This window comes from Hylobates moloch, unplaced genomic scaffold (assembly GCF_009828535.3).
Source record: "Hylobates moloch isolate HMO894 unplaced genomic scaffold, HMol_V3 SCAFFOLD_2, whole genome shotgun sequence".
Taxonomy (NCBI): domain Eukaryota; kingdom Metazoa; phylum Chordata; class Mammalia; order Primates; family Hylobatidae; genus Hylobates; species Hylobates moloch.
In genome coordinates, this window is record NW_026652277.1 from 39,063,359 (window position 1) to 39,085,823 (window position 22,465).

The following is a 22,465-nucleotide window of genomic DNA, read 5'->3' on the forward strand; positions in this document are numbered from 1 at the left end:
GGCTGAGGCAGGTGGATCACCTGCTATCAGGAGTTCAAGACCAGCCTGCCCGATATGGCAAAACCCCATCTCTACTAAAAATACAAAAAATTAGCCAGGTGTGGTGGCGTGCACGTGTAATCCCAGCTACTTGGGATGTTGAGACAGGAGAATCCCTTGAACCCGGGATGGGGAGGTTGCAGTGAGCCGAGATCACACCACTGCACTCCAGCCTGGGTGACAAGAGCGAAACAATGTCTCAAAAAAAAAAAAAAAGCCAGAAAATCAAGTCTGAAAAGCAAGAACATCTTTAGTAATGAAAAAGCCAATTAACCATAACTAATCAATAATCAATAATCAATAACCCTTTTCTCAACTAGCTCTGTAATGTTAAGGATGCATTAAACATTTCTTCTGGTCTTTTACCATGAATCCCTGGATCCCTTTTCGTTCTATTATGCTTTTCCATCCTCACATCTAAATTAAAAGCAGTGGTGTGTTTCTTCCCTTAGAAGGGTCTCTTTTATTTGTTCCTTCTCCTTATTTCCCCTTGCTCCATCAAGGTCAAGTTCCAGGGTTACCTTCTCTGGAGAGCTTTCACTCATTTTCCTTTGCTTAACTACTCTGCATGCTGTTCAATTATTTCAATACCTTAACTACATAATTTCAAATAATATAAATAAACAATACTGATATTATATATATATATATATCAACACACATTTATAGAAATGTCTGTATTGTTCTTTGTTTCTTGTGCATGGGTCTTATATCTCCAACTAGATGCCAAGTGCTTTACAGACAGATTCCCTGTGGCATAATTGATTTTTGTAGTTTGTTCCTCTTAGAATTTGCTCATCAATAAATGTATTTTGATTGATTATTATTTAGTATTTTGCTTCCCAGTTAATCCATATGTATGTCACTTTCGGCTCACTGCAACCTCCACCTCCCAGGCTCAAGCGATTCTCATGCCTCAGCCACCCAAGTAGCTGGGATTAGAGGCATGCACCACCACACCTGGATAATTTTTGTATTTTTAGTAGAGATGGGGTTTCTCCATGTTGGCCAGGCTGGTCTCAAACTCCCGGCCTCAAGTGATCCGCCTGCCTTGGCCTCCCAAAGTGCTGGGATTACAGGTGTGAACCACTGCGTCCAGCCTATTCATAATCCTTTACTCCTTCCTTCCCTGTATGTGGGGTACATTTACCCACTCCATTGATTTTGGGCTTGGCCATGAGACTTGCTTTGGTTTGTGATCTGTGGGCAGATGGAACATATGCCACATCCAAGCAAGAAGCACAGGAGGCACTGCAGGTTTCTGCCAGCCTCTTTTGCAAATGCTCTTTGCAATGAGAACAGCATGCCCCTGTTAGGTCGGCTTCTTCAGCCGGGCCTTGGAATGATAAGCTTGCACAGCGTAGGCCCATAGTTGACCCACAGCTTGAAGCAGAACACAGCCAAATTACAGCCTTGTTTCATGAATGAGAAGTAACTTTTCTAAATCACTTATACTTTAGAGTTGTTTGCTACACAGAAAAGCTGAATAGTACAGGATCTTAGAATTAATCTAACTTCATTTTGCATGTCATGAGAGAGGTTTAGATTCTTATGGTTTGCTAATGGAAGAGTTATGACATAAATTGTGAACTACTGATTTTTAGTTCTTTTAAAAAAACATACACACAAAATGCCTGGCTTTTTTGTTATCCTAAAATTTGGAGAAATATAATTCAAATTGCTTGAAATTTAGGGCCTTAGTACTATCTGGAACTGCCCTCTTGGACTGTCATTAGATTCTAGAGAATAGGTAGAAGAAAATCTAGAAAATAAACAAAATGTACTTTCAGTATAAAATAGGATTTACTTCTATATGGAAGATATTAATCTGTCTTAGGTCCAAGCTTGTTTGGTAGGAGATATAATGAAATGCAGTAATCTTTGTGCATTCCTTTCAGGCCCAAGTCTTTCATATGCATTGTTAATCTAAAATATTCATTTAAAAATCTTCCATTGTAAACAACTCCTTTATCATAGAGCATTCTGATTTGAAAACGGATATAATGTCTTAATAAGTTATCTCCTTGATTTCCATGACAAAATCTCACATATACTTTGATGCTAAGCAGGGAAGTCCAAAATCTTAACCATTTCCTTTGAAAAATTCAGGTGGTAACATCCCTGTCATTATCTGCTTCAGTCCATCAGAACTTTAACTTGGTCCTGAAGTTTATGTTATGCTTTTGTATTCTTAGAATGAATTCATTTTCTTAACTCCTGTGACATTTGTTGCTAAAAATTCAGACTAGACTACTAGTTTAATTCTAATAGAAATTACTAACACACGTACTTTCTTTTCCATGTCATTTTTTTTAGAGTAAAACCAGTTATATGTAGCATTATTTTTCCCACTACTTATGGAAAAAATAATACTTCATGTTTTAGGTAATGAGTGTCTTACTGAACAACCACTTATAACCATCTTTTTTGTTGTTCTTGTTTATTGTGCTTCTCCTAACAAAGGAAACAAAATGTAATAAACCAGATCGGGTAACCAAATGGATATTCTTTGTCTAAATTTCATCTTTCCCCTTATTTGGTCATAAACAAATCTTACCTTTGTGAAAAAACATCTCGGTAAGGACTGCCATGTTGTAATGCAATTCCATATCCCCGATCAGCAACAGTATTTCCAATGGTGTAAAAGGAACAATCTGGGTCATTGATAGCCACATATTCCAATACAGCTGCATCCCATACGAAAGCATAATTTCCATATTTTACCTGTGAAAAAATGAAGAACAAAAGAAGAAATAGGGTTTAAGGTTGGAATTTTAATTTACATAGACAGGATGAAAAACATTACATTGGTATATATTTAATTATGCTAAAAATAATAGAACATATAATCGTCCTGCAGTATCTGTTGGGGATTGATTTCAGAACCCCTGTGGATACCAAAATCCAGGGATGCTCAAGTCCTTATATAAAATGGCATAGTATTTGCATATAATCTCTACACATCCTCCAGTATACTTAAATCATGTCTAGATTACTTATGATACTTAATACAATGTACATATGCTATGTAAACAGTTGTTGCACTGTATTTTTGTTTTGTTTTGTTTTTTTCTGAAATGGAGTCTCACTCTGTCGCCCAGGCTGGAGTGCAGTGGCACGATCTCCACTCACTGCAAGCTCCACCTCCCAGGTTCACGCCATTCTCCTGCCTCAGCCTCCTGAGTAGCTGGGACTACAGGCGCCTGCCACCACTGTGCCTGGCTAATTTTTTGTATTTTTAGTAGAGATGGGGTTTCATCGTGTTAGCCAGGATGGTCTCAATCTCCTGACCTTGTGATCTGCCCACTTCAGCCTCCCAAAGTGCTGGGATTACAGGTGTGAGCCACCGCGCCCGGCCCACTGTATTGTTTTTAATTTGTATTTTTATTATATTACTCTATTGTGTTTTAAAAATATTTTCAGTTCATGGCTGTCTGAATCTGCACATGCAGACCTGCAGATATGGAGGGCCGACTGTATTTCTAAATAAGCTTTTATTCTGAATGAGAATTTGTACTTTGGTTAATTTATATCTCTGTTCTGAAAACATGGGAAAGGTCGAATGTTTACTACACTTTTAGGCCACGCTGCTTGTAGTAAAATGACCCCTGAGTGGAAAATGTCATTTGGATTGAGAGAACAAAAAATTCATGAAAGGAAGCCATGTCTTTGAGCTTCTACCAGTTCAGTGATTCGTGTGACTGAGACTGTCCCTTCTGGGGACCCTGAAAGCTATGCCTTTGGAGTTAATGACAAGAGCTACTGACGCCTTGGGTTACTAGGCTTCTAAGCCAGGTGGGCTTCTGCACTCACTCAGTATAGGTATCATCTTGCATGTCATCCCTATTCTAAATGAAAGCTGCAAGTACAACTCACATTGAAGAAAAATGAAAATGCTGCCCTGCTGATGAGCTATATCTCCTGTCCTGTGTCCTTCTAAATTAATCTATTGTCACATGTGGCCTATGGATATCTTGCAGCTGAACTTAGAAGAAAACTCCCTGGTGGGCATTGCAGTGAGGAAAATAAAACAATTCCACAACCTCCTCTATCATCATTTAAGGAACATAACTTTACTCTGGTTCACTTACAATGTCTTTAGTGATTATTTTTTTTTCCCCTCAGTAATCACTTATACACTAAGTCACAAATTTACCCAAAAAAAGCCCAACCTACTATCCTAAACATCTCAATAAAGTATATTTTCAACTTTTTCACATATAAAAATGGACTTAAGGAATTCATAAAATAAATAGAAGTAATAGTTAAACTCCAAGGTTAGTTTGCTTATATTAGAATAATGTAACATTATTAAACAAGGAAAAGCAACACTGGTTCAGTATTAGAAATGTTACTGGGTGACAATACATCTTACAAATGAGGCTTTACAAAATCTTTAAATGATCTTTCAATAGACACAAGAAAGATACTTGGCAAAATTATAAACAGTTATCTACCTGTTATCTATCTATTGGTAAACCAGGAAGAAAAAAAATCCATAATGAGATACAGAATACTTCAAACAACAGCAAGCCTATTACAAGCTTAAACTCTCGCTGCATTACCATTAAAGTAAAGAAAATTATGCTTACTATTAGTCCAAAATTAACATTATTGTAACAACTTTATCCTATGCAAAAAAGGATGGAAACAAAACTATGAGTTCAATCTATTAGGAAAAAATTATCATCCGGTAGAGACAAAATTATCATTATTTGATGATATATTTAAGAAGCCCACCAGAATCAAGTGAAAAAGTATTTTAAAAATTCAGATTAAAAAAATAGATTGATCATAAATGGATATATACAAATGATTTGCTTTTCTATTAATATATTAATGAGATGATAGTTTGAGTAAAAATATCTATGTACATTAAATATAAATACATAGAGAGAAATTTCACAATAAATTAGTAGGAGCTATATGAAGAATACCTTAACACCTGACTGAAGACAACTTGAACAAGTTTCTGTATAGACATAACATATTCCTAAGAATGCAGATGCATAACTATAAAAGACATTTAAATTTTCCTCAGATTCTCCAATACAAAATGTAATTCTAAATAAAATGCCTAAAGGTTATTTTAGAACTTCTTAAGACCTTTGCAAATTTAATTAGGAGAAAACAGACAAGAATAGTAAAGAAATTTTGAAAATTAAAAAATTAATAATTATCAGAGACTTAGAGTACCAAGTAATGAGACATGTTATAAAGCTTAAAAATAAAACAGCACAAAATGTATTTAAGAATAGAAAATCAGTGGAACAGAATAAAAGTTTACTGTTTTTAAAAGTATGTAAATGTCATATAAAGACTGTACTGGACTGCATCGTATTCCATAGTGTATATGTGCCACATTTTCTTTATCCAGTCTATCAGTTATGGGCATTTGGGTTGGTTCCAAGTCTTTGCTATTGTGAATAGTGCTGCAATAAACATACATGTGCATGTGTCTTTACAGTAGAATGATTTATAATCCCTTGGGTATATACCCAATAATGGAATTGCTGGCAGTTCGTGTCCTTTGCAGGGACATGGATGAAGCTGGAAACCATCATTCTCAGCAAAATAACACAGGAACAGAAAACCAAACACCACATGAACCATGAGAACACATGGACACAGAGAAGGGAACATCACACACCAGGGCCTGTTGGGGGGTCAGGGGGCTAGGGGAGGGATAGCATTAGGAGAAATACCTAATGTAGGTGACGGGTTGATGGGTGCAGCAAACCACCATGGCACATGTATACCTATGTAACAAATCTGCACATCTGCACATACATCCCAGAACTTAAAGTATAATAATAATAATAATAATAATAATAATAATAATAATAATAATAAAAAGAATCAGCTGCCATCATAAAACTTTTACTTCTCTTTAAAAAAAGACTGTATTAGCAAGTCGATAAATCAAATCAGTGTGGCAAATATGAAATATTCAAAAAACATGAGAAAGGTGATTATTGCAAAAATGTCAATATTAGAGCACTATGTCACATCACACAAAATAAATTTCTGTAGTGTAATAAATTAAATATAATTTTTTAAAAACCAAGTTTTAAGAAAAGAAAAACTAGAAGAACATGTGAGAATTTTTTTGGTACTGAAAAAAGAATGGAATACCAAAACATAAAAGTAAAGCAAGCAAATATAGAAGAAACATTTAATTGTTGCCTTTTAATGTATTTGCTTAGATCCCACCAATATTGGATACCCAATAAAAAGTTTTGTATGAAACAATGAATGGCCTAAAACCTTCAGTCCAGTTAACTGTGCTCAGTGGATATTTACTGTCTTTTGTTGAGGTGAACCCCAACCAGAACATGAGGTATTGAAACAGACAAAAGTTTTTTCCCTAAAGAAAGCATTTAATGCAAGTATTACTCGTGGAGTGTCTGTGGTACCCTAGACCCTCGTTTAGGTACTATCGGTCAGTGTTTCTCACAATGTGATGCTAAGACTACCACCATTAGAATTACTAGGGGATTTTTGTGTTAGAAATGTAGATTCTAGATCTAATCCCAAACTTACTGCATGATGATGTTTGATGTTTAAGGCCTGGGAGTATGCATTTTAACAATCCTGACAGCTTATGCACACTTTTTTATTACTAATGATGCTGATGATAAAAAAAATGAGTAATATCATCGGAAACAATTTTATATACGTGGGGCTTGATATAATTATGAAACTAGGAGATGCTTTGAGTGTTGGTGTGAGAGAAGGAAAAACACTTGGTTAGGTTTCCTCTACATTGATTTCTCACCCACAGAGTTATCCCATAGTTTCCTTCTTTTCTCTGATCCTTTGCAACCAACTTGCAGATCTGCTTTTAGCTCCCTAGGTCTAAATTTACAGTGATTGGGAGTAGCAGTGTCCTTGAAGCTTCCTCTAACAACCTACTTTGATTTTTGTGATTATCTTCTGTTTTAAACTGTTAGTCTGGCCTCCTGGATCCGCTGGCAGCTTCTTTACAAGAAGGGACCTCCCCAGTAGGGGACATATTGCTTTGCTGTTAGAAAAGTTTTCTAGCATTGTTGTCAATGCTTTGTGAACCGTAGAGCTCTACTTAAATGTATAGTAACATTATCCTTGCCATTATATATGCTGTCTCTTGCAATACTAATGTCCCAAAGCCATTATGAATGGATTTTTTAAAAGAGAATCATTAAAACAGTGTGATTATAGCCTGTAGCAATGGCAATGAAATGTTGCATAGTAACCCAAACTATTTTAGCTTTTAAAAATGGCCCTGGCCTTTTTCATCAATTAAAACATATAATCACTGCTTTTTGAATGGTTTTTAACCATCAAATTAAAACTCTATAAAATACTCATCAACAAAGCTAAAGTCACTTTTCAACAGAATAATAATTGAAGGACTGGCCTAAAAATTTTCAATCCATCTGACTAGGTAATGGAGTTTTCTTAAAATTTTTCAACTAGCCCTGTTCTTGATGCCATGTTTAGATAGGCAACTGAATCACATGCCATTGATTTATTTACTAATGGATTCCACACCAGCAGAGTCCTTCACACTAGGTTAAATAGAAGAAAGCAAAAGTGAATCTGGGAGCTTCATGTCAGCATATTCCAGGTCTCATTATGAGGAAGAAAAATAATCCAAAGTGATATCTACCTCTAGTGTTTTCAATCTCCAGACCCCAAAGTAGAGATGCTAGGATGCTATGGTTATTGACTGACATTGGTAACTATTGAGACTCAGCACCTGTGTCCTCGTAATAGTGCCTGAGATACCAATAGCCTCCCTGTGATAAATTTCTCACTTCCCAGATAACACTAGGAGCTAGGTTTTGTTCCCATTTCTATATTATTTCTATAACAGTTGTTCTTTAAATTCAATTTTACTAACAATCATTACACATTAACTCTAAAATCCTGAAGGTTAAGTCTATAAGGAATATAAAGATAAGACTTGGGCCCCCATCATCAAGCTGCTTACAACTCACTAGTGGAGATAAGTCAAGTACTAAATTGTTGTAACACGAATCACATTATGGTAAGGATCATGCGAACAGATTTTGTTTAAAGTTGTAAAAGAAAAGCGAAATTAATTTTTATTGGAAGGAATCAGGACAAGTCTCAAATATTCTGGTAACTGAAATAGCTGTATAAGAAAACCCCAAATATTTAAATTCCTTATCAATAGTACCTAACCAATTAAAAACATAGATATACTTTGGAGACAATTTCTCGTTTATGCACATTCCTCTAACCTAAAAGTTTTTGAAATTTTCCATTTGTCAGGTGAAGAACTGTAAATATTCAATGTTATTTTCTCAAATATTTGCATTTCTTGCGAAGTAAAGTGAAGGATGGGAAAGTGCATTTTCAAAACCTGCACCTGTGTTCCTCAACATGTTAGGGATTATGACACATTTCTATTTGTTTATAGATTACTCGTGTCCTGTATGCTCCTGTTCTGACATCTCCATCATGAGCTGATGCTGAAAGCCCTTTGCTTTTTAATTCATTAGGTAGCAGCCTCCTGTACTAACTACAGAAGTCCATGCCACAAACAGACTTATCGCTACCTGTTATCTCACCAATCTTGATTTGAATCGGGAGGACAATATTCTTTCTCACATGAATTTTTAATTTAGTAAATTTCTTAAAAGCTCACTCCAAAATCTATAGCTTCAGAGAGACTGAAATGATGATCCTTTCTTATTAAAAAACATCCAGTGGGAACAGTTACGGAAAACTGACATTTAAACCAAAAGGGTTAGATAGGAATTTCCTTTGCTAAAGAAAGAATATCCTCCCTCTGTCTTCCATTTATTTATGATAATAGATAACATTTACCAAACATTTTTCAACTGCTAAAAATGCCATTTACATACACATTTATTTGTTCTTTACAACACTGTGAGACAGCTGATACGCTATCTAATTCACAGGTGAGGTAATTGTAACTTGCTCTAAGTCATACCAATGATTTGCGGTAGATGTGGAATGTGAGATCAAGGCTATCTTCCCATGCTCTTTGCAGTACATTAAATATAAATTTCTGGGAGATTCTCCATAGGAATGCAAAAGCATGTGACATAGAATTGCCTTTGTCTGTAAGGTATAGGCTATGGAGTTTGAGAAACAACAGTTATGTAAAGAAACATAATGCTATGTAGTTTATGGCAAGGGCCACAGAAAGCATGCAATTTCCTCAGTTCTATATGATCACGCTATTAAGGTAAAAAAAATTGGGCTTTTAAGAAAAGGGTTGCTTACTTCTCAAGACCATTGGAAAAATGAATATTTGGTTTATATGATTCTGGACCTTCAAGGCCTGTTGGTTTTGTAGCCATTGCTCTCTAAGCATTTCTGATTCTTAGGAATGAAACAAAGCAGAGCTTTTGAAAATTAAAATAAAGGTTGAAGAATGAAAATCTATTATTTTTCCTCATCAAATAAAAATGAAAAGGCCTGAGAATAATGTGAGGGAAATAAATTCTAGCCTTGCCCACTAAACTGCAAACTTCTTTCCAATTTTAACTAATGGTCAGTGGGGGATAATGTGATTGTGAATCACAGGCGCAAAGAGTTATGATTAACCCAGAATTGATTTACAGTGGTCCTTATAATTCATTACCCACATAAGTCCTAAAGATGGGATGGCTTTAATATTTATAACACATGGTTCTGGGTGGTAGCCTCTCACACTTTGGGCAAATTAATAATTTAGCAGCATTCATCAATTCTTCTGAATTTATACAGCACAATAAATCATGATCAAAATCAAGTTTAAGTACTTAAGACTGACTTTAAAATATATACGGTTTTGTTTACTGCTACCATAATTGTTGGCCTATGATAATTTATCTGCTATTTTGTCGAAATTTTAATTTGTGCTCTCACATATTTATCATAGGGCATAAACTTTCAAAAAGAATATATGAATGTATTTAAAATAAACCAACTTTTTTTAAAAAATCAATTTTTCAACCTAGAAAAGAAGTGTTATGCCCACCTCTAAATCTTATTTCTTGCCTGTTCTTTTTGAGATTATCAGGAATACTAAATATATTTTTTAAAGTTTTTAAAAGCATTCTAGGAAAATAGAAAACTAAATGTAGCTTCCTTCCCCTCCACTGCCAACTTTTTCTTGAAACAAATGGCTACTGGGCTCTGGAAGACAGAAGGTTAGAAAGGTTGAGGCTCTAGGTAACTGCGTGTGGGAAAAGAACTGGTGATTCTCTCCTTCAGGCTGGGTGTGTCTGCGAAAACAAGTGCAACCTGCAGGGAAGGCAAGGAAGAAAGTTTGAGGAAAGCTTGGTTCACAGAGATCTGTGGCTCCCAAGTCCTCCGGACTTCCTTCCTTAGATATTTGTTCCCATGAATATACATGTTCTGTTGCCTTTAAACTGGCCAGGAAGGAGTTGAATGGATGGACAGAGACCTCCCTGTCCTGGAGTCCTGTGGCTTGGGACAGACCAGAAGATTGGAGAGCCCTTAGCTGCTTCTTTGTGTCTCAGGAGGGGAATGGAGTCACCTTGTTTGTTCTTGTTGAAATTATAGGCGAGAGGATATTTTACCTTCTACAATTAGCAAGACTGCCAGTCCCTAGGCTACTTCAACAACTAGAGCTGAATCCTCATGAGCTGACAAAGAAAAAGAATAATCCATGTAGTGAGTTCCACAGTCGGAAAGGGAAAAATGAATTAGAACAAGTAGAATACACTCCAGGGAAACAGCAGTGTGGAAGATTACAATTCTAACAGAAAAGTAAAAAGAGCACTTAACTGGATTCAAGTGAGACCAAAAAAATATTTGAGGCTACAAACAAATAATCCAGCCCCAATTTCTCAACCAAAGTATTGAATAGATGAATTGAAGGAAATGCTCATAAATCTAAGCTTAATAGGAAGAGCTAGGGCGACAATTGCCCAGGTTTGCCTCCAATGCCCAGTCATAGCACAAAAGCCCCAGTCATGAGTAACCTTTCAAGGAGGCGACAAATCCAGGTTTTTGGCAATGGGTACAGAAGTTTAGGGAGGGGTAGTATCAAACCCATACCGTGGCTCAAAAAATAGCTGAAAGCAACACTGTTTTTGTAGCAGATGGATATGGCATAGATTATCTGTTTCCCACAGTTGCTGTCACTGTTTTTCCTCCTGACTGCTGATGTTGGCAACTGTGATTTGCTGTTCACAATAATGAATCATCCCTTGTTGCACTGCTGCGAGCGCTGAGGCTTAAGTATGCTACTTAAGCACATTGTATTCATGAGTATTAACAGTCCATTGTCTGTGGATTAACGGTTTTCTTGGTATCATCTTGATACCAAGATAATGTTAATTTAACTTTCGATACTGGTTTTTTCTGAGAGTTCAGATAATAAAAATGAGAATGATTATAATACCAATGCCAGCATGACCCTAATATCGCTGAAAAGTAAGGCTAAATGACGATGTTATCTTATTACAGATGGAAGGACAGAAACAACTGGATCAGAGAGGCAAATAACCAAAACAAACTACTGCATAATCTGCAGAAAAGAAATTTGCAATTGGGTATGATGGAGGAAAAGGATGTAAAAACACATATGTAGACTGAATCTCATAGTTTGGAATAAGACAGGGAATATTTCTAAATCAATCAAAAGATTCTGTGTCTCCCAAAAGACACCAATCAATGCAGTTAAAAACAGTGGCTATGAGTTAGTTTGGGCATACCACATGAAGAAACATACATTATTGTACGGTTCCCCTGATAGCTCTATAAAATGGAATGAAGCTACTTTTCCTCATTACTAGGTTTCAAATAAAATGTGCTGTGGGAAAACAAAAGGACAAAATGTTGCTAACAGATGTGTTGGCCTCTTACTGTATAGAGCTGATTCTTTCAGATCTTACTTGAATGTTTTCTACAGTAAAGTTATGTGTCAAATAATGGCAACAAAAAACTGATTCATCTAGCTTTTAGGTACTTTTATTTTAAAAATGGAGCTTCAAATCATCTTCTTGATTTTTATGAATTTTTTTTTTTTTGAGACAGAGTCTCGCTCTGTCACCCAGGCTGGAGTGCAGTGGCGTGATCTTAGCTCACAGCAACCTCCGCCTCCCGGGTTCACGACATTCTCCTGCCTTAGCCTCCCGAGTAGCTGGGACTACAGGTACCCACCACCACGCCTGGCTAATTTTTTGTATTTTGTTTAGTAGAGATGGAGTTTCACTATGTTAGCCAGGATGGTCTCGATCGCCTCACTGATTTTTATGAATATTTTAATAAAACTGCCGAAAACATAAAGCAAAAGTTGACTGATATTTTGTCCAGATACTTGCCCTCTACCTACATATTCTATAGACATCGCAAGCGTAAATTTAAGCAAGTTTTGTTTAGTCTATAAACTTTTTTTTTTCGAGACAGAGTCTTATTCTGTTGCCCAGGCTGTAGTGCAGTAGCTTGTCTGAGACCACTGCAGCCTCCACCTCCAGGGTTCAAGCCATTTTCCTGCCTCAACCTCCTGAGTAGCTGGGACTACAGGTGTGTGCCATCACACTGGTCTAATTTTTGTATTATTTTTGGTAGAGACAGGGTTTCGCCATGTTGGACAGGCTGGTCTTGAACTCCTGGCTTCAAGTGATCTGCGTGCCTTGGCTTCCCAAAGTGCTGAAATTACAGGCGAGAGCCACTGTGCCCGGCCTTAGTCTATAAACCTCTTATCTAAGAAAATTAAAAGATCTTACCTGCAAAATGAACTGCACAGTTTGTGTACAACACTGCTTACCTGTGACATTAAAGCTTTCATAATTAAAATTTTTGATCACTCTTCGGTTACCTCAAAATGTGCAGAAAAACTTGAGGGTTTTTACTTAATAGAGATGGAAGGCGATAACTAGCTCCTTTAGACATATGACTACAAGATGACTATTAGTGGCTAAAATGTTGGACCGTCATAAAGTCATTTTCAAAGTGTGAGACAAGAAGAAATGTCCTTCTCTAATTTGGAAATACATTAAGTGACAATGCAGAAAAGAATACAGTAAAATAAAAATTTATATGCTATATTTCCAAACTTGTTTGATGATTTTTGAAAAAAACCATAGGAGTATAAAAAAGGATGAACTGACTGCACCTGTGTTGTTTGATGGTATGTGTAGATTGTAACAAAAACTCAGAGTGAAACAATGACACATTAAAAAAATAAAACTACTTCAAAACTTTTTTACTACGAAATAATAAAAATAAAAAATAAAACAGTAAGTCACCACAACAAGGTAGCCAAGTTACACAGGACTTCCTCAATTTCCTTTTTTTTTTTTTTTTTGAGTGAAGACCTTTTATTATTAGCACATAATAATTGTACATATTTATGGGAGTGTAAATTAGTTCAACCATTGTGGAAGACAGTGTGGTGATTCCTCCAGAATCTAGAGCTAAAAATACCATTTGACCCAGCGATCCCATTACTGGGTATATACCCAAAGCATTATAAATCATGCTACTATAAAGACTTTCTCTATTTCTTTACTAAAACTGTAACTTTAGAATCTAGCACCAATTTCACAAAATTCAAATTACCTTTGTGCTTTAAAATCATTTTCCTAGAGAGTTTTCACTTATAATAACATCCAAAGTGCTTCAGAGTGTTTAAAAATGATGGACACCTTAGATATGTTTAGCTTATATGATGAATTTATAGATGCAAAGATGATTGACAAAAGTCTGGCCTTTAAAAGAAAGCTTGTAGAATCAAAGTGTATGGACATCTTTTTGGAGAGCTGGAACTAATTTCTACGAGTTCAAAAACATTATTGCTAATAATTGAACTCTCATTTTATAGTCAAATGCTTGTTAAGAGTATATTTAGCATTTGTTTTATATTAAAGTAATAAAACATATAATTATTATTACACATTATATTTTATGGGATTTGGTCTGATGCACTTGTGTTCTGGGTTGTCTATCTAAAAAGCTGGTCACTTTTTAATGAATGCTGTTGGCATAATTTACAGAAAGAAAATCAAATCAAATCATTTTATACTCTAAATAATAATTTTCAGTTGGACTAAATAGTTTAAAATAAAATAATAAAATCCCTATAAGCAAAACCAGGGGAGCATATGCAATACATATAAGGAAGGAATTTTTAACTAACTTATTAAATCCAGAATATATATGTAAAATTAGACATTTGGTTTACATGAAGCATTTAAAAGTAGCTTTGTATGAGAAAAAATACCATTCACAAAGCCAAGAAAAGACTGACAAATTTGGAAAAAATTGGAACATGGGGGACAAACAGTTAATGTTTAAAATTATACAGATGCTTCTCTAATGATTTAACTAGCAAAGAATAGCGTATGCAAGATAAAAATAGATGGCATCTGAAGAGGCAATTCAAAATGGTACAAATATATATGTTCAACGCATATGAAAAATACCCAAACTCATTAGTGGTGAGTACAAAATTAAATGAGTGGGATACTGCTTTATATCTATTAAATGTCTGGCAATACTTAATATCTATTGCTGGTGGAGATGTATGGAGAAGTGTACTCTCGCATATTGTTAGTGGAAATGGGAAAATGTTATAGCCTTTTTCAAAAGCAACATCTATTCAAATTAAAAAATACATAGATGTCTTCTGGCCCAGCAATTCCATTCCCAGGAATCTATCCAAGAGAAATAAAAATTTCGGATTAAAGTACAAGAATACTCAGTGCATCATTGTTTATTGTGACACCAAATTGGAAATAGTGGTAATGCTCATCAGTCATAGAATGATGATGTGTTCCTGCCAGGAAACATTATGGAACCATTAAAATGAATCTACTAGAGCTATACAAGGTGCTATGGAAGGATTTCTACGATGTGTTTGCAGAATATTAAAAAGCAAGGCACAGAAACTATTTATAATGTAATCCTATTTTTTAAACCAACAATGACCAGGACTTATATAAATACATGGGTATATGTGTAAACATGTTAGTACATTATTAAAAATGCTTAGAGAAAAATATGGAATAATACTATATATTCCATTTGTTATCTTTTGAAGATAGAAAAATATGGCTGGAGGCATGAAAAAAGAGAAGAATGGGTAAAAGCCAAGCAGAACAGTAAAAATAATGCTTTAAAAGACATGTGTAGTTACATTTATGCATTTATGAAAATTACATGTGTGTAAATATGTAATTGAAGGTTTTTGTTTTTTAATAAGATTTTTTGAAAGTCAAGTTTATTAAGGCCCAATTTATACATAGTCAAATTCATAATTTTTAGGTATACAGTAAAGAATACTGAATAAAAGCCCAAATATTTTTGTTTTATGTTTAGAATTTTTAAATAGCATCAGTAACATATACAGTAAAATAATAGTTAGCTTTTGGGTCCTATGATTTATGAGTGTATAAGTCCTAGGGTATTCATAATTACATGCTTATAGTTGCTTTGCTCTAATAACTGATTTGTTCCTAGTCAGGCTAGGAGGGCCATTGACATACCTTAACTTTAAACTGAACAATATGTTAACATAAAATTATAATGGAAGAGGATTGGAAAAAACCCAATACACATAAAATTTATGATAAAATTGCTAGATCTTGTCATCTGTCCATCTATATTTCCCTTTCCCAACCACTCTGTTAATAGGTATGTGCGTATGGATTCTGAAAAAATACTAGGGAGAAAGTTTGCTTTTGAAATTATATTGTAAAACAAACTAAATCCTAAAATAAGTGAGACATTTCTACTTTTATAACAGAAATCAATTTTATCTCTAGTTGGGCTCACCTTCATGAACAGCATTTGCTCTTATTTCTCATACTTAAAATTCCCTAAATGGCTGTATTATTTCTTGCCCTTGGTTTTAGATATTCATTTTCTTTTGCTTAGAGTGTTTTCCTGTTCACCTTCCCCTCTCAGTTCTACATCTTTTTATTTGTATTTTTTTGTTTTTTGAGTCAGAGTCTCGCTTTGTCGCCCAGGCTGGAGTGCAGAGGCGTGATCTCAGCTCACTGCAGTCTCTGTCTCCCGGGTAAAAGCGATTCTCCAGCCTCAGCCTCCCAAGTAGCTGGGACTATAGGCACATGCCACCACGCCCAGCTAATTTTTGTATTTTTAGTAGAGATGGGGTATCACCATGTTGGCCAGGCTGGTCTCAAACTCCTGACCCGAAGTGATCTAGCTACCTCTGCCTCCCAAACAGCTGGGGTTACAGGTGCGAGCCACCGCAGCCAGCCTCAGTTCTACTTTCTACTATCCTCTCTAACTTCTATTAATCTTTTCATAACTGGGATCAGCTTAGATGTCACTTATTCCTAAAAGTTCTCTAGGACCCCAGGCTTTGGTTAGTGTCCCCTTATATGATCCTATTGCACCTTGTATTTACTCCTAAAACAGCACTTTAGCACATTGCATTATACTTCCATCTTTTGACTTTGTTCTATGCCATGTAACTGTAAACTTCTGGTAGGCTGGAACTGCATGCTTTTCATGCTAGTATCATCACCTCGCCTATGTCTAGCACAAGGCCCAATATTATCAGGAGTAGGCAAGTGATAAATACTTTTTGTTGAAGAATTATTCACTTTCTTTCTCATGGTCACAAGACCACCATACCTTGAACTCCCTATTCATTCAACTATTACTATATTCCAATTCTCAAACATTGGTAATAAGGACCAAGTAATAACAGAATGTTGTGACAGATCAATGATATTTCTGCTATATACAGACTATACATAGCGTTCCATCAGAATAAAGGTATTTAAGTTACCATTATTAAGGTAAACCATTGTGGTTTAAGTAGCATAGATACCAAAAGATTCAAAAAGTGTAGGTATGACTCAGCACGGTTTCATAGAATGTTTTGAAATGTTGGCAGTGTTCTAGGTCTATGCTGTCCAATATATACCCACAAACCACATATGGCTACTGAGCACTTGAAATGTGGCTAATGTGATTGAGGAACTGAATTTTTAAATTTTATTTAATTTTAACACATTTAAATTTAAATTAGTCACATGGGGCTAGTGGGTTATCACATTGGACATTGCAAATTTGAAGATATTTGTTCTTATGGAAAAATATTCTTTTCACCCCCTAGAACTACTCAAGAACAGTCCTTTTTGGCATATAATCATAGATGGGCTTGCATTTCAATTAGCTCCTTCATATCTATACATTACTATTCCCAATTATAGGCATACCTCAGAGACACTGCAGGTTCAGTTCCAGACCACAGCATTAAAGCAAATATTGCAATAAAGTGAATCACATGACTTTTTGGTTTCCCAGTACATATAAAGGTTATGCCTACACTATATTGAAGTCTATTAAGTGTGCAATGGCATTATGTTTATAAAAGCTAATGTACATACCCGAATTAAAAATATTTTATTGCTAAAAACTGCTAACAATCATCTCAGCCTTTAGCAAGTTGTAATCTTTTTTGCTGATGGAGGGTCTTGCTTCCATGTTGATGGCTACTGACTGATCAGGGTGGTAACTGCTGAAGCTTGGAGTGTCTGTGGCAGTCTTTAAAAATAAGACAATTAAATTTGCCACATTCATCAAATTTTTCTTTCACAAAAGATTTATCTGTAGCATGTGATGCTTTTAGACAGTATTTTACCCAGAGTAGAACTTCTTTCAAAATTGGAGTCAGTCCTCTCAAACCCTGCTGCTGCTTTACCAACTAAGTTTATGTCATATTCTAAATCCTTTGTTGTCATGTTAACAATGTTTATAACATCGTCACCAAGAGTAGATTCCATCTCAAGAAACCATTTCCTTTGCTCTTCCATAAGAAGTGACTCCTTATTCATTCAAATTTCATCACAAGATTGCAGCAATTCAGCTACGTTGTCAGGCTCCATGTCTAATTACAGTTCTCTTACCATTTCTATCACATTTGTAGTTACTTCCTCTACTAAAGTGTTAAGCCTGTGAAAGTCATCTATGGGGGTTGGAATGGACTTCCTCCAAATTCCTACTAATGTTGACATTTTGACTTCTTCCCATGAATCGTGAATGTTCTTACTGGCATCTAGAAAGGTGAATCCTTTCCAGGTTTTCAATTTACTTTGTCCAAATTCATCATAGAAATCACTTACATGGCAGCTATGGCCTTATAAAATATATTTCTCAAATAATAAGATTTAAAAGTCAAAAGTACTTCTTGATCTATGGGCTGCAGAATGGATCTTGTGTTAGCAGGCATGAAAACATTGATCTCCTTGTACATCCCCACAGGAGCTCTTGAGTGACCAGGTGCATGGTCAATGGGCAGTCATATTTTGAAATATATATATTTTTTCTGAGCAGTAGATCTCAACAGTGGGCTTAAAATATTCAGTGAATCATGCTGTGACCAGATGTGGTGCCATTCAGACTTTGTTGTTGCATTTATAGAACACAGGCAGAGTAGATTTAGCATAATTTTTAAGGTCCATAGTATCTTCAGAATGGTAAGTGAGCACTGGCTTCAACTTCAAATCACCAGCTGCATTAGGCCCTAACAAGAGTCAGACAGTCCTTTGAAGCTCTGAAGCCAGGTATTGACTTCTCTCTAGCTCTGAAAGTCCTAGATGGAACTTTCTTTCAATATACGCCTGTTTTATCTACATTGAAAATCTGTTGTTTAGTGTAGCCACCTCCATCAGTGGATCTTCACTAGATCTTCTGGATCACCTGCTGCAGCATCTGCATCAGCAACTGTTGCTTCATTTTGCACTTTCATTTTATGGAGACGGCTTCTTTCTTTAAATCATAAGAACCAAGCTCTTATCTTCTAAGTTTTCCTCTGCAGCTTTCTCATGTCTCTCATAGAGGTGAATAGAACTGAAAAAGGTTAGGGCCTTGCTCTGGCTTAGGCTTTTGCTTAAGGGAATGTTGTTGCAGCTTGTTTGATCTTCTAACGACACCACTACAACTTTCTCCATATCAGCAATGATGCTGTTCCACGTTCTTTTCTTTCTTTTCTCTTTTCTTTTCTTTTTTTTTTTTTGAGATGAAGTCTTGCTCTTGTCCCCTAGGCTGGAGTGCAATGGCGCAATCTTGGCTAACTGCAACCTCCGCCTCCTGAGTTCAAGGGATTCTCCTGCCTCAGCCTCCTGAGTAGCTGAGATTACAGGCGCCTGCCACCATGTCTGGCTAATTTTTGTATTTTTAGTAGAGACAGGGTTTCACCATATTGGCCAGGCTGGTCTCGAATTCCTGACCTCAGGTGATTTGCCCGCCTCGGCCTCCCAAAGTGCTGGGATTACAGGCGTGAGCCACCACGCCCCACCTGTTTGCCTTTCTTATCATCCATGCATTCATTGGAGTAGCACATTTAATTTCCTTCAAGAATTTTTCCTTTGCATTTAACTTGGCTAATCATCTGACAGAAGAGGCCTAGCTTTTAGCCTGTCTTGGCTTTCAACATGTCTTCCTCACATGTGACTCTTCCTTTCACTCGAACACTTAGAGACCATTGTAGGTTATTAATTGGCCTAATTTCAAAATTGCTATGTCTCAGGGATTAGGGAGGCCTGAGCCGAGGAAGAGAAATGAGTAAACTGTCTCTGCTTCTGGTGAAGCAGCCAGAACAAACACATTTACTGATTAAGTTAGCCATCACGTGGGTACAGTTCACAGTGCCTCATAACAATTGCAGTAGTAGTATCAAATATCACTGGTAACAGATCACTTCAGCAGATATAATAACAATGAAAAAGTTAGAAACTTTGTGATAATTACCAAAATGTGACAGACACTGTTGGGAAGAATGGCATCAATAGACTTGCTTGATGCAGGGCTGCTGCAAACCTTTTATTTACTAAACACACAATCTCTGTGGAGTGCAATAAGCCCCATAAAACAAGGTATGCTCATGCATCAAAAGCAGCTTCAGGGCAGACAATTTTTTTTAGACTGACTATACAGGTAATACTTAACTAAATTAATTGCCTTGGGCAAGAGCAACTATATAAGAGTTAAGGGAAAAACTCAGCATTTGATTATTGCTTACCAGTGAAAAAGAATTGCCTGTATAATAACACAATCTTCTCTGAAAAGCAAAATGGGAAGATTTTCTTATAAAATGAAGTGGAAAATGAGTAAACTAACTCTTAAATTAGGACTTGGTGTTGGCAATATCACTCACTGAGCATGGCAGCTTTTCAATTACTAAATTCAGCATTTTTACATTATTACTTTGTCATGTTATGAAAACATGATGACATTTTAAGGTGATGATAGTTCACAGTCTATTACACATTACACAAGGGCATTAAAAAGAAATTATATGGTGATTAGTTGTCACAATTCAGTATCTCACTAACTTCTTGGCCCAGCAATGAGAAAATAAAGGTGTAACATAATAGTGTTATTCATAATAACATGGTTACTCCAAATAAGGATAGAATGACTTTCAAAGTAGCCAGAGAATCAGTATTTTGTTTTCATCAATTTGGAAAAAATTCTATAAAGTGGCTTGATGAAAAAAATTATCATTATCAAAGTTTAAAGACAGAGGAACAAAGGAAGAATAGAAATTTTGGTCAGAGATTAAACAGGACTAATCTCATTAAACATTTTACAAGTAATATTTTAGAAGCTTCAGTGAAACCTGCGTCTTGGTTGGCTTAATCTTGCATAGATCCAATTACTAATTTTTTTTCATAGCTGAACTTTTGGAAATTACTAGCTAGCAAGAATAACTCAGCTGTTGGTGTTATCAGGATTCCTTAGTTAAAACGCCCCTCATTGAATGCAGCAGTTCCCAATTTATTAAAAGAGTAAACCCCAGGAAAAGGAAATAATCCTAAAGAATAGAAGTGAAGAATAAGCATGAAAATGGACATGTTCCAGGACACCCATGTATTTATGTTAGGGTAGGATATGATGTATAGGAAAGAGGTGAGTCAGGAACTTCCTTGAGTAGGCATATACTCTACTTTCAAGTCTTATCATCTGGTTATGCTGTATTTAATCCGGTCCAACTGTCCATCCAATCCAAACCACAATCATGCTATATTTAATCCAAATCCAATTCAAATCACACAGTACAACCATTTGTAGCATGCAAATTTACTTATCATGAAAAGCACAGATTTTGAGTCTCAAATTCAATGAATTTTCAATAAAAAATATACCTGTGAATCTACTGCCTCAGTTAAGATACAGAACATTTCCATCACTCCAGAAATTTTCCTTGCCCTCTTCCTCACCCTCTGGGCACTATTGCTCTGATTTCTCTCACCATGACAGATTTGTTTTGCTGGCTCTTGAGCTTCATAGAAATGATATCAAATGGTATGTACTCTTCTGACTCTGGCTAGTTTTGAACAGCACAGTGCTTTTGAGATACAGCCAACTGGTTTGTGTATCAGTAGCTCATTATTATTTCTTGCAGTATTGTGGTCTGAGTAGACCACTATGCTTTTCCATTTCCCCATTGTTGGACATTTGGGTTGCTTCCAATATGAGTCTTTTATGGATGGAAGTTTTCCTCTCTTTTAGGTAAATATCTGAGATTGGAACTGCTAAGTCGTAGGCTATATATATATGCCTTTAGTTTGGTAAGAAACTGCTAAACAGATTTCCAAAGTAGTTACACATTTTACATCATCAATATATGTAGGTTCTAGTCACTCCACATTTTTGCCAATATTTGGTGCTATTAGTCTTTCTAATTCTAGCTATTATGGTGGATGTGAAATGTTTATCATTGTGGTTTCAATTTATATTTTCTTGATGGCTAATGATGTTAATTAAATAATTTTGAGTTTATTGGTAATTTGTATATCTTCTTTTATGAAACCACTGTTCCAATCTTTTGCTTATTTTTTATTATATTATTTGTCTTTTCATTATTGATTTTAGTTCTTTATATATGATACAAGGTCTTTGTCAGAGATATGTATGCATAGTAAATATTTTCTCCCATTGTATGGCTTACCTTTTTAATTTTCTTAATAGCATATTTGATAAGTAGAAATTTTTTTGTTTTTGTAAAATCCAATGTATCAAGTTTGTGTTTTTGTTTAAGGAACTTGTATTTGTACTGAGACATAGTTTTAATCCTACAAATTCATTCTGGAATTTTAATGGAATACCTGATGAGTTTACTCAGCCCTTTTAATTTGGCAGGGCTTGAATTCCAAACTTTGTCTACTCTGGTATATGGCAGCTAAGTTACGCTTAAATCTTGGGCCTTCTAGCCGTTGCTTTTTCCAGCATGGTTTCTCCCCTGTGCATACACAGTTCAGGGTTATCCAAGAATTTGAGGGCAGTTTGAATGCCAATTTTAGGACTCTTACTGTTCTGATTCTCATCTTTCTGGTATTCTCTCTTAATTTTCAGATGTTTTAGCAACCCTAACTCCATCCTGTGACACTCCAAGCCTGTAAAACTGCAACTTTATTGTTGAATTCTAGCTGCCTTGATCTGTGTGTGGACTTGG

At 35.7% G+C, this 22,465-nt stretch overlaps 1 protein-coding gene across 1 annotated transcript in view; it reads right to left on the reverse strand.

Moving 5' to 3' along the window:
• The window catches only part of GRID2 (glutamate ionotropic receptor delta type subunit 2), a 1,490,978-nt gene that overhangs the window by 139,662 nt on the left and 1,328,851 nt on the right, over positions 1–22,465 (reverse strand). Inside the window, exon 14 of the mRNA XM_032139113.2 lies at positions 2,597–2,763. Coding sequence (XP_031995004.1) covers positions 2,597–2,763 — 167 coding nt within the window. The remainder of the gene's footprint in view (positions 1–2,596; positions 2,764–22,465) is intronic.